We start from the raw sequence: 19,892 nt of genomic DNA on the forward strand, positions 1-19,892 counted from the left end.
TGCTTTTTCTTTCATACATAACATTTGGTTTGTTGCAAGCCTTTGGTTAGTTTTCAGATTTCTGATAAAGTTGATTTGGAAGAATTTTGACAGTGTTCTTGACTTTATGCAGGAGCCAATTTTTATGATTCCACCATTCTAGAAGTGATTCCCTTCTGCTCATATATTCTGAAGCTCATGGTTTTACATTTGCTTCTTAAGATTCTGTTTGCTACTTTCTATGTAAAGTAATTTTTGGCAATTTTTAGAGTCCCCTACTCAATAGTCTATATTTCCCTGTGTATCAAAATTAGGATTATACACTGAAGTGGGAATGTCTTATCCTTTCTAATATTATATCTTCATCTTCTTCTTCATTAAACCAAACTCATAAGCATATATGTGAACTTTTCCAACAATTTTTGGATTGACATTGAAATTAGAAATATATAGTACTTAGTGTTTTAGTGACATGAGCAGTTAATTATTGATGTCTGGCTATTACCTTTTTCATGTAAAGATACTATTCAAAATTTATGTTTTTCAACTTTCTATTATTGTAATAAATTTCCCAAGATACCAACTTAAAAAGGGGAAACATTTGTTTGGCTCACAGGCTTGGATGGTTTTAGTCCATGATTGGTTGGCGCTATTGCTTTGGGGCCAGTTGTAAGACCATATGCCATGAAAGAAGTACATGGTAGAGGGAGCTGCTCATCTCCTGACCAGGAAGCAAAAAAGAAAGAAGAGATTGATGTTCTACAAACTCTTTAAGGGCATGCCCACAGCAATATAAGATGGCCCACTGAGTCCCATCTTTTAAAAGTTCTAGCACCTCCTAGTAGCATCTTGGCTGGGTACCAAGTCTAACACATATGAGTTTTAGGGGATACACATATCCTAATGATTGCATTCTACCCCTGATCCCCAAAGGCTCATGTTTGTCTCAAAATGCAAAATGCATTCAGTCCATCTCCAAGAATCTTCAGTCTTAGCTGTGCCAACATTGCTGGTCCAGTGTCTGCTCTGAGACTCGAGAAACCCAGCCATGAGTCCCTGTAAAAATCAAAACAAGTTATATACTTCCAAGATACAACAGTGCAGGTAAACATTTCCAATCTAAAAGTAGTAAATAGGCATAGAATGTAGTAATCGGATCAAAGCAAGATCAATAAAAAAATATATTTTATAGTCTTTTTTGGCATATGATCTAAATAAACACTTCTGAAAAGAAGAAATACAAATGGTCAATAAATATATGGGAGGAAGCGTTCAATATCATTAACAATCGTGGAAATGTAATCAAAACTGTAACAAGATACCATCTTACCCCAGTTAGAATAATTATTATGAAAAAATTCATAGTAACAGATGCTAGTAAGAATGTGGACAAAAAGGAACCATTGTACACAGTTCGTAAGAATGTAAATTAGTACAACTATGGAAAATGGTATGGAGAGTTCTCAGAGAAGCACAAAGAGAACTACCATTTAGTAGTTGCATTCCTAAGTGTATATTCAAATTAAAAGAAATCAGCATATAAAAAAGATACCAAATGTCCATATTTATTTCAGCACTATGTACAACAGCTATGTAATCAACTTAGCTACCTATCAACAGATGAATGAATAAAGAAAATGTGATATAAATAGATACATAGGAGTAGAGATATGTGTATGTGTACACACAGACACACACACTGAAGTATTATCTAGCCATAAAAAGAGTGAAATTCTGTTGTTTGCAGTAAAATGAATGATACAGAAACTTCTTACAGTTTTAGAGGCTAAGAATTCCGAGATCAAGGTGCCCAACATGACCCCACCCTACTCCCTGAGCAATATCAGGGAAACATCAAGACATCACATTAAACATAATAAACCAGTACAGAAAGTTAAGTATTCTTAAGAATATGTGGGAACTAAAAGAAACAATGAGTAAAAAAAGTTAACCTTAAAGGAGAAGAGGGATGACTAAGGATTGGGAAGGAGAGCAAGGGTAAAGACGGCTGCATGTACATGATTAAATCATGATATAGGCATATATGGAATATCACAGTAAACCCCACTAATCTACAATAAAAAATAAAATTTTTATTAGAACCTTTTCAATAAAACACTGAAGATTCACTATAACAAAGTATGTGAGTTGTGATATCCAGTAAGAAAAGGTTTAATTGGTACCAATTATATTTGAGCTACTGTAACAAAATACCATAGACCAAGTGACTTATAAACAACAGAAACTTCCTACAGTTTTAGAGGCTAGGAATTCCGAGATCAGGGTGCTAGCAGATTCTATGTCTAGTGAGGGTCAGTTTCCTAGTTACAGATGACACCTTTTCTCTGTATCTTCATAGGGTAGAAGGGCAAGGAAGCACTTAGCCATGATTGTGTTCTTGCAACTTGGCTTTAAGAAAGAGAATCCAAGCACATATAGTCCCCAATTAGAATGGTTTAACTTTAGGATGGTGTTGAAACAGTACCCATATGACTATTTTGTTTTTTGCTTTCAGTACAATATTTAATATATTACTTAAGATATTCAAGATTTTGTTATAAAATAGGTCTTATGTTAGATGATTTTTCCCAACTTTAGGTTAATGTAATTATGCTTTAGTCCATTTAAGGTAGAGTAGGATAAGCAATGATGTTTGATAGATTAGGTGTTAAATATATTTTCAATTTATGGGCTTATTAGAATATAATCCTAATATAAATCAAGGATCTCTGTATGTAAACAAAGTGGATTTTGTGAAATATCTCATTTCCCAGTTCTGTTATTACTGACGTGGACATATTAGTTCATGTGTTTAAACTTTTACACAGAATGATTTCAAAACTATCTTGTCAGCTCAAGAGGAAGATCATATTGCTGAGGATAATTCTGTCCTACCGACATGCCAACCACTATGGGGAAGAAATGGTACATTACAGAACATACTTATCAGGAGAATGGCCAAGACATTTTCTGTAGTAAGGCTTGACAGAACAAGGACAAGATAAAGCTAGCGTTAATTCAAAAACAAACCGCTTGATGGGACTATGCTTCCCAACTTTTTAAAAAGAGTTTTACAGTATCAGAAACATAATAAAATCTAATTATAGATGGAAAGGTCATGATTTATACAGAATCTACTGCCAAATTAAGACAAATAATGAAGTTTGCTATGTAAAATATGACTATCAGAAAAGAACAAGTGGTTTTCACACAAGAAGATAAAAGCACAGTGCATAGAAACACACACTAGAACACAAGCAGATTTTCAAGCCATGTGTTTTTTGTCTTATGTTTCCGGTATGTTAAGAAAATAGTCATAGCCAAATGGTCAAATCACAGTGCCAAAATGTGGATGACTGGCACATTAATGCTGATTCCTTGTTGTGTAGCAATTCCATACTTAAATATCAATAAAGGTATGATGGAGACACGCTCCACAGATTTTTCTAGTATTCTAGAGAATGTGTCCTTACCTCCCATCACCCTCCCAAGATTGCTGGTTGTGGGGTTTGATGACAAAAGTATTGTTTCCACATCAGGATATTTGTAGTTCCAAGACAGGATGATGGTCAGGAATTCATCTATTACCATTAGTTTGTGGGACTGCACTAGTCTGCTTGGGGCTACCGTACCCCCAAACACCATAGACTGGATGACTTAAACAATAGACATTTTCTTTCTCACAGTCTTGGAGCTAGAAGTCCAAGATCAAGATGCTGACAGTATTGACTTCTCCTGAGGCCTGTCTTGGTTTGTAGACAGTCACCTTCTCATTATATCCTCACATGGCCTTTTTTCCCTGTCATATATGCTCCTGGTGTCTCTTTCTTTACTTATAAAAACACTAGTCCTATTGATGAGGGATTTACCCTTATGACCTCATTCAACCATAATTGCTTCCTTAAAGGTCGTATGTTCAAATACAGTCACATTGGGTGTTATGGTTTCAACCTAAGAATTTTGAGGGCATAATTCAGTCCATAACATTCATAGAGTATAGAACATATTGATAAGTACTGGCAGGCCATGTGACTTGACGTGCTATATTTCGTTATTTAAGAAGAGGATACAGTAATCAGTGGATACTGTAATAGGAAAAATGGTGTGGGATCTTATACAAGGTCTTATGGACCCTTGTAACTCTGAAGGGATTCTTTAATGAACAGACCCTCATGGAAAATCCAGTAAGATTTTCCAAACTTCAGTTTGAAGAGCTCCAGATTGCTAGTAGTCCACACAGGGACAAGCCTGATGTGAGGCTTCCTAAGTGATTCTAATGCATACACTGACTGCCTTTTCAATAGTCAACTAGGACTCAAATAAATAAGCATACATTGATCTTGTTTTTGCATAAGTAAGACTCATTAAGGTTGTGGTATCTCGGTGTGGCAGAACTGGGATGAGGAACAATAGGAACAAACCATTATAGAGTTTCCTGAGATTGGGGTTTTGTGCATCATGAAAGGGGCACAATGGGCCTGCAGGTGATCCAGGACACTTGGTGTTCTTGGCATAGGAAACTCCTTATGTGCCGCTATCCAGAAATGTATTTTAACCTCCTTTCCTCTTTGCTTCTTTCTCCCCGTAGATGATTCTAGACAAAGATGGCCTATAAATGTGTTTGGTCTTCTGAAAACAAAGAAAAAGAAAAATCTAGGTTATAAGTTCTGATCCTACCACTGACTAGTTTATTTGACTTGCTAGTTTATTTGACCTTAATTTACCAGTTATTAAATTATTTGTACTTCAAATTCCTCATATGTCCAATGAAAATAAGAATATCTGCCCTCACAGCATTTTCATGTAGGCTCAGTAATGTAACACACAAGTACCTACTATGCTGTCCAGAACATGGTAGACATACAATTGTATTTAATTAGTTTTTCTCTTCCATGATAGTGCCAAGTAGGAGAATGAAGAAGACAATGTCTGGAGAAAGAAGAAAAAGGGGGAAATTAAAGTTTCTACTTTTACATAAGTGGTTTAGCGTCAACATAAGAAATTTATAAACCTTAACATCCTGCACTGCATGTTGTAAATTAAGTACTATGCTAGGCAGTACAATAGGCGTTGCATTTGAACCATTTAGATTATTGTTACTGCCCTTTACCATATAGTGACAAGTTAATTCCAAACATGATACATTAAAATTGCCTGTTGATATGTTAATAAATCTTACTGAATATGTTTAAAGGTACCAGGACTGTTTTGTAAACACTAATAGAATCCTCTGCTGAAAACCCTTCCATCTTTCCATTGGCCATATTATTGAGTCTGAATTCCTTCACCATGCATGATCTGACCCCTACTTCCTCCATTACCCTAACTTCCCCCACCCTACTCTCTTGGCTCTCACCCACAATGCTTGGCTCCCCTTATACTGAACTATTTTGAGTTTCTTTTTACGGGACTCTTATACATGTGGTATAATCTGACTGAGATACACTTTCCCTCTGTACCTGGCTAATTCCTGATTATCCTTTAGTTTTCCTGCAAAGTCTTAATCAAATATCTCTTGTAGAAATATCTACAGGATATCTATTTACCATGTGTACTTAATATAGCACCAGGCACATTAGGATTTCAGTAGTTGTTAAGTGAATGAATCAGCACTCAATCTACTTGCAAAGGATTACAATGATTTTTTCCATTTCAATAAAGTTGTGTAACCTGTACATTTTCAAACCCTTTTAAAGTAGAGGGGAAAAAAAACAGTAGAATAAGTGTATTCTTCGGAATACTTATTATTATGTCTTACTTTATACAATACTTCAGATCTAATACAGATTAAAATCTCCCTTCCTTTAACTGCTATGAGGGATTTTTAAATGCTTATGCAGCCACTTCCATACCTTTTGACTTGAGTTTTTCAAAAGGGTGTGTGTGTGTATATATATATATAATGATTACTATAAAACACAAAAAGCCCTTTTCTTTTAAATTTGGACCTAGTGAAAGTGAAAGTAAGCTTAGAGGATATTTTCAAAGATAGTCAGAAGATTTAGATTGTTTACAAAAAACACCAAAAACTATGTGTTTCTAGAGAAACTTATCTCAAAAAGAGACATTAACAATAAACTAGTTATCACAATGAAGTTGTACAATCAGATTATTCCATTGAGCTTTTCCTTTTTGTGAAACTGTTAACCTTCTGGAGAATTTTCTTTCAGGTGCATCTGCTTACACAGAGAACAGGATCTAAAGGTGTAGTATAAAACACTTCTAAGAAAGTGAATGGCGTGTGAGCTTTTTTGTATTTGCTTCTCAAGTAATTTACTTTAAAAAATTAACATCTGCTATTTTGAAGCTAATCTTAGTGTGTTGAATGTTCTTAACCATTTCTCAGTCCCACAGTCTTTTATCTTGTTGCTCCTGCTGTCTTCCCACCACCCCTGGTTCCATTAGCAAACCCTGAGACAGCCTCAGACTTACCCAAGTACTGCTTTGGTTTCAGCTGCTCTACTGCAACAGGAAGTGAGTGTTGGGGGTTTCTCTGTGGCACAGTTGTGATAAAGCTGTGGTGGTCTTATCTCTCTCTTAGGTAGTGGCTCTTTATGACTATACAGCGAGCCGATCAGATGAACTAACCATCCATCGCGGAGACATTATCCGAGTGTTTTTCAAAGATAATGAAGACTGGTGGTATGGCAGCGTAGGAAAGGGACAGGAAGGTTATTTTCCAGCTAATCATGTGGCTAGTGAAAGTAAGTTTTATGCTCCCTTCCTGGTTTACTAATATGGTCTAACTGATAGTCCAAGATCTTATCATTTTTTACCCTTTAATTTACTGTCTTTGTAATCTTTGCATGTTTACCAATGGGTTTTTCTTTTCATACTCATGATGTAAAAAAACAAAAAGAGGAGGCACTAGCATGCCCCCAAACTACTGTATTCTGCAACTGGAATGTTTGCTGATTGTACTTGTCATCCCAGGGGACTTGCCCTGTGACTTCAGCTTTCTCCCTTAGTTCCTTTTACCCTGCCACCAACTACAAACATTTTCATCACCTCTTCTCTCTCCACAGTGACTCCTCAGCTGATGAGCATCCTAAGAACCCTTAGTTCCCCAACTCCCACTTTGCACACTTCAGTCCTAACTGGTCACCTGCTAAAACAAAAGTACAATAGATTGTTCCATCTCAAGTATATTAAGCCTTCGCTTGTGAAAGGAAAAAAATCAACTAGAAAAGAAATTCTAAATATGAATTCTGAACGCTGTAGATTCACAGCCAGGCCTTGAGAGGTGAAAATAGAACTAACAAAGCCTGAAAATAAAGGAAATAATTTTTTTAAAAAGGAAAAAATTATGGTAATACTTCTTCAAAAGAATTCTTCCTATCAGTAGTTAACTTGCAGTGTGGAGAAAGCACAATTGCCAGGGACCATGAAGATTGCCTTCTAATCCTAGCTCAGCAAGTTACAATGAGGTGCCTCAGTTTCCTCCTGTGAAAGAAAGACATTGAGCTATATCAATTCTAATTTTCTTCCAGAAACACTAAAATCATATGATTTTGATTTAAAATGTAGTAAATTGAGAACACTCTGTTTAAATATTTTTTGTTAAGTCTTTTGTTACCACAAAGAAGTAATTGTTATAAATAATGGTTGGTTTTCAGGCTAGTCTATGAAACCCCATCTAACTCAAACCATGACTGAACAAAGGTACTATTGATTCCTAACCTAAGTTCTGAATTTTGAGAGCAAAACAGATGGGAGGAAGAAGAATTTGTTTCCTCCTTAATTAGTGAGTGCTGGTCTAATTCTAGATAAAACTATCTTTGGCACCTTGATAGTACTGTGTCTGTGCCCTCCTTCCCCATGCCCCTCTCCCCATTTTCTCAAGTGGCCCCAAGTCTCATTGCAGATCCTTTCCCCAGCTTATCTGCTGCCTTCAGCAAACTCCTTCCCTTTAAAAAGATATATATATCCAAATTACCTACTTCTCTCTCTTGCAACATAATTCATAATTTTTTCTGTGCCACTGTTTTAATTATTTTTTCCTAAATAACAAATGACTGATACCTCTTAAATATACTTTTCCTAGAGGTATATTTTTATGTTTAAAATACATAATGGAGAAAACTTAAAATGATCTGAGAGGAAGGGAGAAATGTTAGGACAAGCTAATTCCTGAGTACATGTAAGATAGCATTTAAGTCATCTCCCAAAAGCTCAGTATTTCTAACTTTCAGAATGTAAAAATATCCATGCTAGCCTTTCTCTCCTTTCCAGTGATGGCTCTTGCACAGAATCAACAGCCAAGGTTAAAAAGGGGTAGCTAAAAATCAAGAGCTGCCACACAATCATAACTACTCTGGAGGATTTGGTAATTTTAACTAGGTCTTACAATCCATTGTTCCTGTAAGATTCAAGTGAAAACATCTACACCTTTTTTTTCATCTGGCAATATATGAAGATTGTGTGCCTTTGGGGGATGGTGGTATTAGGTGTTTTAACTTCAGTTTATAGAAATAACTCTTAGGCTTGCAAGTCCTGACAGGTTATAGATATTTGATCTACAGTGAGTTATAAAATTTGTTTTTCTTTCATAATAATCAAGTCAAATCTCTGAAACATATTACAATGATGGTTGGTGGTTGTACACAGAATTAATTTCTTATCTTGAGACCATTCTGCAACTGATAAAACTCCTTATTATGTCCCAGAATAATTGATGGTGGAGTTTTTGTTTTTTGGGTTTTTGGGGTTTTTTTTTGTTTTGGCATCGGTCATTGCTTCTTGGATGAGCACTGTAAAGGCCAGAACAAACAGGGAAGAAAACTTTCAGACTACCCAAGAATATAATAATTGAATTCTCATACTTCATCAGAAGAGAATTTTCTTTTCCCTTTTATCCTGCTTTTTACTTGAATTTAACAAAAACTGAACTGCCTGGTTTTTACACTCAAGGAAAAAAAAAATGTTTCTCAGCAGCATATTCCACTCTAAAAATAGTAAGAGGAATTATTCCTGATCTTTATCTGAAGCCAAATATGCAAAACAAATGATCTAAAGGAGTATATATATTAACAGAATCTATACCTGCTGTTCAATTGAGAACCATGTTCTTTAAGAGAACAGCACAATGACAGAAAATGGTACCCCATTATTGTAAAGGACTTACTCTCTTTGTATCTTAAGTCACTGGAAAGAAGAACAAGATCAGCTTCCCTTAATCACATCTAACACTCTTTTCTGTAAGAGATAAAGAAACCCAATAATAATACCAACCCATATCTAAAGCCAGCTAATATATCTTACAATCTTAGTTGTACATTTTTGATCAAATATAGTTTAGCATTTTCTTTCACTTCAGAGTTGCTTTTAACCAAAATAGAGTTTTGTTTTAAGTCTTTAAAATTCCTATATAGCTCTCTGTAGGTTTAATATCCTGTATAGATTTAATAGATCATATAGAGTAGAGTAGTATATTTAAAACTCTAAAGTTCAACACTGTATAGATTCAACATCATGATAGTCCTGGAACCATGCTTCTTCATTAATGAAATGAATTCTATCTTCCCAAATTATCCTTTTCCTGTACCTTTGCCTGGTGAAACCTGCCTACTCAAAGTCCATCACACTCCCACATCTTCCTTTCAGCATTTTTTCATCCCCACATTACTTTGTTTTGTTGTTATTCTCTTTCAAGTAATACCACATTGTATCTTATATTGTAGTTACTTGTGAACATGTCTGTCCCTGACCAGATTATAAGCTCCTTGAGAGCAAAAACTGTCTTTTGATCATCTTTCTATCTCCGGCAGTACCTAGCAGACAACCTTGCTTACAGTAGGTTCCTGGTGATTGGGGATTGAGATAAAATGAAGTAAGCATCTCTCTTACCATATAGTACGTGAGAATGGTACCATCTACGTTTCTGAAATCCTGCTGATTAAAATTGTCCAATAATAATTAATGTTTAAGACAACAAATTTCCATCATGAATAAGTGCTATATAGCGTGTTGCTATACCAAGGAATTGAACATTAATTCCTCTTTAATTTCATATATGCTTCCTCTGTTACTATAACCCTCCCCCAAATAGTGCTTCTCAATATAAATACATAAATTCCTTTTTCACTTCCAGCACTATATCAAGAACTGCCTCCAGAGATAAAGGAGCGCTCCCCTCCTTTAACCCCCAAGGAAAAAACCAAAACAGAAAAGCTTTCAGCTCCTCAAAAGGTAATTGTTTTAAAGAATTCAAGTATTGTATATGTATGTTAATTTTTTCACTCTCTATGCATAAAATGTTTCTATATTTTCATGCTTATAATCCTTCATTGTTTACATTATTTCTTTTGATCTTGGCACCAACATTATGAAATACATAAGGCAAATGTTGTTATAGCCATTTTCCAGATAAGGAAACTGAGGAGGCTCAGAGAAAATAAAGTAGACCCCCCCACACCCCAAGTCACGGTCTAAGTGATAGGACGAGACCCCACAGTAGAACTTGTGACATTAAGTGTGCTGCTATTTCCACTCTATATTTGTTTCTTCAAATTTGATAATTGGTGCTACTGTCAGCTCCACCTGGGAGGTACACATTTATGCTAAAGGTCATATGGAGTATTTCTTTTACTTGCCAGTAATCTAAAACACTTTCAAGTTAAAATGAATGTGGATGTATTATCAGCCATAGAAATGTGGGTTATTTCTTTTTTGTTGTTGTTGTTTTGTTTTGTCTGTGCCATCAGATTCCTCAGAGACATCAGTCACTCTTCTTTCGATGTTAGTTATACTTCAGTGAAAGGTTTAACAAGCACTGTACCATTATATATATATATATATATATTAAACTTGTTTTATTAAGTGACAGTAGCTCTTGCCTAAGTGACAGTAGCTCTTGATTGAGTAGCCTCGCTATTTCTTAACTCTGGTGAACTGACATGTACTTTTTTTTTTTTAAACAAATATTGGTCAAGAAACATAACATTACAATATCATGATAAAGTTCTTTTGAACCTGTCATGTACCATTCAGCCATTTAACCTGTATTTATTGAGCTCCTACTTCCAGGACAAATATTTTTAGTCCCCACCAAAACAGGAGTGAGTAGACAAGACACTTGCCCTTCAGACAAGTGGGTGAGACATGAGTGAGCAAGAAATTCCAACAGACTGGGAACTGTAATGAGACTGTGTGCACAATGCGAGTTCAAGTGCTTGACTTGAGGCTTTTAAGATGAAAAACTATATTCTATGTAGATGAACTTAGAAAACACATTTGAGGGTAAAAAAAAATTTTTTTTTGCACATACCTTACTTCCGTGATGATTTTTAATGATTAGGTCTGGGGAACATGGAACATGTATCTAATGGAGAGAGAAGAGAAATGCAGGAACCAGGCCATTGAGAGCTTATTGTATTGTGCTAAAATGCTTTAATTTTATTCTCCAAAGGGAATTCCTTGAAAGAGATAACTCAGGGAGTGGTTTGTAAGGATTTGCATGTTAAAGAGATCATTTTAGGGCCTGCCGCATGTAGCTCAGTGGCAGAGCGCTTACCTGTGTGAATCCCTGGGTTGGATCTGTAGCACTGGGGGCGGGGGTAGGAATTGTTCTAGTGACAGAATAGTATTTGGATAAGACCTAGTGCAAGGAAACTAGGAATCCATAGAAATAAAATGTGCAATGCTGAACTAGTGGGGATAGAGGAATAGGGAAATAAGGTATAATTGGCAGAATTTTATGGTTCAGTGAATATGATTAATGAAGGAATGTTGGATTTTTCTAAGAACCCTAGCTTATTATACAGCTGAATAGATGGTGGTACTGTAGGAATTATGAAGTGACTAGGAAGATTTGGGGAGATAGAGACAAGGGATGGTGAGTAGTAGGAGATAAGCTCAGTTTTAGACATCTCAATTTATTAGTGTCTATAGTGCTCCCTGATAGAAGTATTCATCAAGGGTCAGAAATGCAGGATTGAATTTTGAGAGAGGATTGAGATTCAAAATTAGATGAAGAGAAATTAGTGTATTCATTGTATTATATCAGTAGATAGAAGCTTGTAACAGAGACTGTAGCTCAGAAGAGTGTTGTCAAGTTCTAACAGACAGCCAAGAATAAAACCCAGTTGAACACTAGTATTAAGGAAGTCCAAAAAAAAAAGGAAATATTAAGAAAAAAATATTTTAAAAAATAGTTAAAGAATGAAAAGCTAGGAGAGAAAAGTTCAAGGAGAATATAGTCATAAGTAGCCAAGCAGGAAAGTTACCTAAGCATTTGGTAATCAAAAGGATCCTAGTAGCTTTGCATCAGTATCAGTGCAGTAATGAGGATTAAGGGTAAATTAAAAATTGAATGGTGCCTCAGCAAGGGAACTCATGAATGTCATTCTCAACATGTCACTTAAAAGAATAAAAAAGGATTGGAAGAGTGGCTGGAGGAGTGACCTGGTGTCCAGGAATGATTTTTTTTTTTTAATATTGGAGAGACATATAAAATTATATACTAAGGAGACAAAGCCAATGGACAGGTTCAAGACCCATAAAACACATCAATGGTACAAGTGAGGAAGTGGGAAGGTTTTTTGTTGTTGTTGTTTTGTTTTTTAATCAGAAAGAGATGTATAGATGAGCCTTGACGTAGAAGAGTGGTTCTCACATAATGGTGATTTTGCCTCCCAATAGACATTATTTGGCAATGTTTGATGACATTTTTTGTTATTTCACCTAGAAGGAGGGGGATATTACTGGCATCTAGTAGGTAGAGACCTCTCAGAGTCAAATCTAGACCCTTTGTACATACTAGTTTGATACCCCCAGCCATGGAGCTATCAGAGGAGCTACCGTAAATAATGTTGCTAAACCTTTTAGAGTGCAGAGGACAGCCCCCTTCAACAAAGAATTATCTGCCAAAAAAAATGTCAGCAGTGCTGAGCTTAGAGCAATACCCTTCTAAGGCAAGTAAGTGTGGATGAGAATGAAAATAAGTTGATATAGTTGAAGTATAGAAAGAATATCTTTATGCTTTCCAAAACAGAAATCAAGGTCCACATCTAATGTGAGGAGCAAAAGAGTGAGATTAAAAAGAGACTATTTGAATCCCTCCAAGAAAAGTAGGAGCAAGAGTTCATTTGGGAAATGTAAAAAGATTTCTCAGTAATTCTGGTAACTGCTATTGGGATACCATGAAAATGTAGGTTCCACAAATCTCTGTAGTTGCATTTTTTAAAAAAATGTTTTCCTTTTTCCTAAGTTTTTTTGGTTGTATATGGACACAGTACCTTTATTTTATTTATTCATTTTTGTGTGGTACTGAGGATCAAACCCAGTGTCTCATACATGCTAGGCAAGCTCTCTACCACTGCACTACACCCTGTCCCCCCTAGTTGTATTTTTTTCTTCAGTGGTGCTCAGTATCTTGGGCATAGCAGTGGAAAAGGTAAATTCAGTTTGAAAGATTTGAACTTGTATGTATGTTAGAGGAACAAGAGGGTAAGAGATGTGATAGCCTTGGTAAGAGCCATTGGAGTGATATACCATGGAGGATCAGCCAGATTAAAGAAGATGGAGAATCAAGAGAAGATTGACACACTTAGAAAGCTAGGTTCCTTGCAAGTTTGCAATAAGCTGTCCATGTCCAAGTGGAGGCATAGAAGTGTACGGTAAGGGACTTAGCAAGCTGGAGCAACTATAGTGTTTAAGGCCAGAAACTCTCTTGCTTATTTAATATTTCATGTATCAAGTACTCCAGGTAATGACTGATAGAGTGTGCATAAGAACTGAAGTGAAATTAAGGACACATTAATAACATTGAGCTGGTTCAGGAACTATGACCCAGAGTATCAGACAGTTTGTTCTCTTCAACATTAAAATTCCAGGTGATAGCAAAAATTGGTTTATAGAGTAAACTGATGAAGTAGGAGCCAATGTCCTTAATTATTGTGGTAGAGTACAGGTCTCATCCTTGGCTCTTGTTGCAGTCACCTAAGAAATTAAAAAACTGAATATTGGTGACCATCACCACACCCTGCAGATTTGATTTAATTGATCTAGAATGGAACCAGAGTTTTCTAAGTGATTTTAATTTGCAGTTGACATTGAGAACCATAGTGTTAGAGTACCCATGAGGTCCAAAGGTAGGTGGCCGCCACAAAGATAAGTAGAGGGTGTTAGAGCCAGTTGTCAAAACAAGTAAGGAGAAGTGCTTTGGAAGTACAGTAGCCTAAAATCAACAGAAGAGAACTAAGAGGAAACCAGTATTAGCTCCTGGCTACCATGGTTCACAGTTAGATATGTGAGAAAACAGCCTATGCTACAAGGAACTGAAAGGAAAAATGGTTTCTGGGTAAAACAACAGTTTCAGGTAACAGCAAGAACATAAAGTAATGGTTACCTGCAACAGTTTGGGTACTACAAATAATACAGTCAAAGGAATTTGCAAAGCAAGAATTGGAATTCAACTATGTGCAAATGTTATATGTGTAACATTACCCATTGTTCACAATTTGGCACCAGATTTAAGAATTTAGGCAGATACTTGTCTTATCAGGTTTTGTTAAGGTTATCAGGTTTTGTTAAGATTTGGCTTAATAAATCTTCAATAGACCAATGGGTTAAACAACAAACATTTATTTCTTACAGTTCTGGAGAATGGGAAGTCCAAGATTATAGTGCTGGTAGATCCAGTGTCTGAAGAGGGCCACTTTTCTGGTTTTCAGCCCTGTTGCATCCTCACAGGGCAGAGGGCAAAAGGAAGAATTCTGTGTGTCTCTTCTTATAAAAGTACTAATCCCATTCTTGAGGATTCCACCCTCATGACCTCATTACTTTCCAAAACTGTCACATGAGGGTTAGGATTTCAACATATGACTTCAGGGAGAAACAAGCACATAACTCATAATAATGCTAATTTGAATGTACTCCCTAAAAACATTTAATGCAGTAGAATCATTTATAACATTGGCATGGGGAATCATTATGATAGCTAACATGTTTGGTCTATATCAAAAACTATGAGCAATATTATGAAAATATGGCCTTTACTTGTAGTGACTTACTGATATCCCTGACTTTGCATCATGCTGACCAATGAAATTGAGGCTAACTCCACCTCTAAGTGTATTCTTGTTCAGTACCCATGAATTAATTCTGCGTGAGCCAGAGGAAGTTAAAGGGACTCTCAGTATCTTTTTGGCTATCTGTAAGGTTGGTATTATCCTTCCTTTTCTATGTCTCCTAGGAGAAGAGATATGCAAGATTCTGGCACATTTACCAACAGAGCAGGTGTGTTCATTTCTCTGTGATCCCCAGTGTGCCTATGTTCCTGAGGATAGGGATTACTGATTCCAAGATTCCCAATTCTCACTGCTGAGCTACTCCTCTGATTAGATGGACTCACTGCATAATGGTCTTAGTTTAGAGTGTAGTTGATTTGGGGGTTTTGTGTGGCTTTTTTCCCTTACAGACTAATCTCCAGGCTTCAGACACTCCTTTACATTCATCTTAGCAGATCAGTTCCTCAGATAGCTGTCTTGACCCATAACTGTCTGCTTCAGGCTAATCCCACTGATGTCCCTACCCTAATTCTAATAGAGTTCAAGGAACGTACAGACATGCAAAATAAATCACTTTATAAAATAAAATAGGTAAGGCTGAGGGCATAGCTAACATGCAGGTGTCCCTGAATTCAATTCCCAGCATTGAGAAAATAATAGAAAATAAATAAGTAGGTAATCCAGAAGTGTTCAGAAGATAACCCCTTTAGGCAAGGCAATAGTAAAACTCTCATGGAAGAAATGAAACTTGAATTTGAAGGCGTTGAAGTTTAAGATACAAGGATTCTTTTAGTTGAAGAACATGATTTGATCTGCTTTAGCTGAATCCATGTGTTAGGATAGAATTCTACAGGGGACTGAAGGAGTTGTTCAGTGTAGAGCACTTACGTGGCATGTGCAAGGCCCTGGATTTGATCCCAGTCCTGCAGGGGGGTGGGGGGGGAAGAGGGAGTGGGGATGAGAGAGTTCTTATTTTTTCTCCTAGGATATAGTATATGTATATTAGACAGTGTTTACTTCTCTTCTAGAAGAAAGAAATGATCTATGCTTATGTAAAAAGAAGTCCCTGAGACACATAATGTTGGCCCTATTAAAATACTATGGGTACACAGAGTTATGAAGCTAACAGCCAACCCTTGAGAAATATGAAACTGAGCTTCCTTAGCACCTGGCTAGTTGCATTTTAAGTTTAGTTCCTTTATCAAAATATATATGGTTTGATTTTATCAAGATCCTGCCTTAGAAACCTACCACAAAATCCATCAGATGTTTAACTTCATGTTCAAGTCTTATTATCACGTGTGAGATATATTTTTTAGAAAGAATTTGAAAAGTAGTTTCTGATAAATAATTAGGATTGTGTGGGGTCTGAGTTCATAGAATTATAAAGTTAATGTCAGGAAAGGACCTTAGAGATCATCCCTGATGGTTCTAATCAACTCCTTCATTTTACAAATTAAAATTGAGATCCAAAAATTAAGAGATTCATTCAAAATGACCTGCTAATTAGGATAATAGCCTTAATATTCTCAGGCCAGTTCCCTTTTTCCTCCACCCACCTAGTCAATGATGCACATCGTCTTTACCTGCACAGTTGGCCAGGTTTGTGTCACCGTGCTTTTTACATTCCTGTTTTATGTTTGTTTCATTGTGCCCTTTTTCATGTGGAAGTTCTAAATAGTGTATTCTGTATGCTTTTCATTTTTGTTTTTGAAACAGTCGTGATATATTGCCCAGGCTGGCTGCAAATTCCTGGGTTTGAGCAATCCTCCTGCTTTAGCCTCCTGAGTAGCTGAGACTAGTCTTATACCTGTGCCTAGTCCTATGCTGTATACTTTAAAGGAAAAAGAAAAAAACTCAAAAAACTTTTTCTTTTTAAATTTTTTTCTTATTCAAACTGTACAATAAGAAGCAAAATTATACCTTTTAATGGCTTGGCAGCTGCCACCTCTTATAAATTTATCCCAGTGGAACGCACCTGCTCTGTTGGTAAATGTGCCAGGTATATTCCAGCATTTAATCTGGCTTATTGAAATGGTGGTGGGTGATGGCAACATTGGTTGCTGACACTTTCACTGCACAAGGAGAAAGCAAGGGTTGAGTTTTTCCTGAGGGTAGGCTGGAGAGTCCCCAGACAAATCAATAACTACTTATACAACAGGGTCTTGCTAAGTTGCCGAGAATGGCCTTGAATTTGTGATCTTCCTGCCTCAGCCTCCTGAGTCCCTGGAATTAAAGGCCTGTACCACTACCCCTGACAATAGTGTTACGTAGCACAACTTTAGATACTCTGAAGACAGAGAGATACCCATAAACACTGAAGGTAATCTATTTATTGTCTACTATTTTTCTACTATATTTATTTATTTTTTTTTTGGTGGTGGGGGGGAATAAACCCAGGGCCTTGCATATACTAAGCAAGTGCTCTACACTTAACTATATTTAAAGAATTTTCCTTTATGTCTTTCTCATCCCATGAATTAAATTTTATACAAAAAATATATAGGTGAAATTTATTTTCCTATTTAGTAAATTTTACTTTATCTTTATTTAGTTCTGATTTGAGTCCATAAAGTTTAACCTCTGTCACCTCTCATTCTCTTGTACAGATCTTCCATTAAAACTCAGAGAATAATATAAGTTCTTAATAAAGATTACATGATTTTTCTAATAATCAGTGATAAGTATTTGTAGGGCATTTTTCACATTTCTCAGTGTTACGAGCAGAGGACATTTTGTGCTTATATAAAAGCATTGATAGACTTATCTGAGGGAAGTATCTTTGAATGCTGATTATATTTAAAGTACAAAATAAGTGATAATACGCTGGATCAAGCATGCTACATTTGGCATGCTCTCTGACATGACTCTCTGTTGTTTGATAGAATAACATTGTATTTGCTGCTCATGATGTTTTCAAATAACCTAAATGTCAGAAACATTTCTCTGAAAATGTGTTACAGATCTAAAATGTGAAAGATATGATTGGGAGAACTTTCCACCAATCATTCTGTCATAAATTGTCCTTTAGATAGTGACTGAATTGATTATCAGTCACCCTGTCTTCTGACTTGACAAGCAGCATGACCTTTTTCTGGAAGTTCTCTGACAGCATAGCTCTGTTGTCCTCTTGCTTTGTCAACCACTCTACTTCAGGGTTTCTCAGCCTCAGCACTGTTGGCATTTGGGACTGGTAAGTCTTCGTTATTGGGAAAATGTTGTTCATTATAGGATGTTTAGCAGGCTCATTGGCCTGTACTCACAAGATGCCAGAAGCAATTCTTCCCAGTCATCACAATTAAAAATAAGTTCCAGACATTGCCAAATTTTCCCTAAGGGCCAAAATACTGCCCACTCCACAGTCAAGAACCATTGTTCTTTCTATTTTAATAGAAACATATATGTGATAGAATGAGTGTTTTTCCCTTAAATTACATTTTTTTTTTCATTTTAAGATTTTGTTAGTGAAATTTTGCTTTCATTATTTCATTACCTTGCAAGGATAGGAGCAGTGGTGTTGGAGTTATAGAGCACTGTGCTTAAAAACAGGTTGGGCTACAGCTTAGTGGTAGAGCACTTGCCTAGTGTCTATGAAGCCCTAGACAAGGATGGGGGTTGTCACATAAAGATGGATCTAGCTGTTTGAGACTCCAGGTGATCAGTAGATATAAAATCTACTCATATAAAATCTCAATTAAATTTAAATATGTATTGACTACAGTTTATTTTCTTTGCTTGAGAAATTAACTATGCTCATGTTTGCATGAACAATGGAAAATTAACCATGTGTCAATGTTCTGGATGTTATTACTTAGTAGTCATAATGTGGTCATAATGATCACTATTTTGACATGATTCTCCTTTAGGTAACATAAAAAGGGAAGAACCTAGTGTCTCTTTTGTTCAGACAAAGCATGCATACAATAAGATCTTTTTCAACGTATTGGAAGAAATTTACTTTAATAACACTTTTACTTAAACTTTTTTGTACATGATAAGTCTTTTCTCTTCTTAAAACCTGTTACTACTTCCCCATTGCTATAGATGTATTTAAGCAGCACCTCTTGCATACCTATCTTAACACAGAGGATTTCCTGCTGGTACCACTGACCTGATTTGGGAAGAACTATTCTCTAGTGATGGAGATTAGTAGATAGTTCAGATCCAAAAGAGGAAATGAATAATCCAAATGATTGCTCAATTTGCAGGAATTGTAAGATATGGGGTGGTGTTCTGGTGTTTCCTGACATCTTGGTGATCTACAAGATTTAATTCTTTCCAAACCAGCTCATTTAAGACCACTGGGAAATAAGTGCATGGAAACAACATTATTTAGCAGTTTGATGCCAGATGCATGAAGAGCACTTGGAATGTGTAACTCGTTTCACTAGCCCCTACCCTGAGAGCTTGCCCATTTTTTCACTTCTACTCATTGCTTTAAAAAAAATTCTACTCATTGCTTTAAAAAAAAAAATCACATTTGACTGTCTCTGTGTTGGGTTTGTGATTAATTGCCTCAGTGAGGCTATGGTATTGATCATCTTTTTTTTTCTTTCCATTTGACTCATTACCCCAGTTCTCTGAGGCACCTAATCAAAAAATAATTTCTCAAGCTCCTAACATCTTACTCCAAGTTGACTTTGGCTCCTGCTTTCTTGAAGAGATGCCATCTAAAATGAACTCCCTCAAATTTTCAACCCACTTGCTCTGTATTTCTGTAATTTTACTCTCATTCTTCAGCTGTTTTGGGGTCTCAAAGAAGTTGACCTTTCTGTGGTAGACTTCTCCACTTGAGTTTTTAGTCATTTTTCCCCTCTTACATTCTTCCAGCCCTTACCCATGATTCCCCAACTTCTCTCCCCCACCTGCTTTGGTGTCTTTGTGGTTTACTCATTTAAAACATAT

The 19,892-nt window shown here is 36.2% G+C and overlaps 1 protein-coding gene across 7 annotated transcripts in view; it reads left to right on the forward strand.

The window, feature by feature from the left end:
* Window positions 1–19,892, forward strand: part of Ahi1 (Abelson helper integration site 1) — a 172,306-nt gene that overhangs the window by 130,092 nt on the left and 22,322 nt on the right. For 6 of the 7 annotated variants that reach the window (XM_071613003.1, XM_071613006.1, XM_071613005.1 and 3 more), the window contains 2 exons: window positions 6,521–6,683; window positions 10,070–10,167. In XM_071613003.1, the coding sequence (XP_071469104.1) occupies window positions 6,521–6,683; window positions 10,070–10,167 (261 nt within the window). The remainder of the gene's footprint in view (window positions 1–6,520; window positions 6,684–10,069; window positions 10,168–19,892) is intronic. The other variant, XR_011707701.1, reaches the window with a different exon arrangement.

Source organism: Marmota flaviventris, chromosome 6, assembly GCF_047511675.1.
Source record: "Marmota flaviventris isolate mMarFla1 chromosome 6, mMarFla1.hap1, whole genome shotgun sequence".
In the NCBI taxonomy this organism is placed as follows: domain Eukaryota; kingdom Metazoa; phylum Chordata; class Mammalia; order Rodentia; family Sciuridae; genus Marmota; species Marmota flaviventris.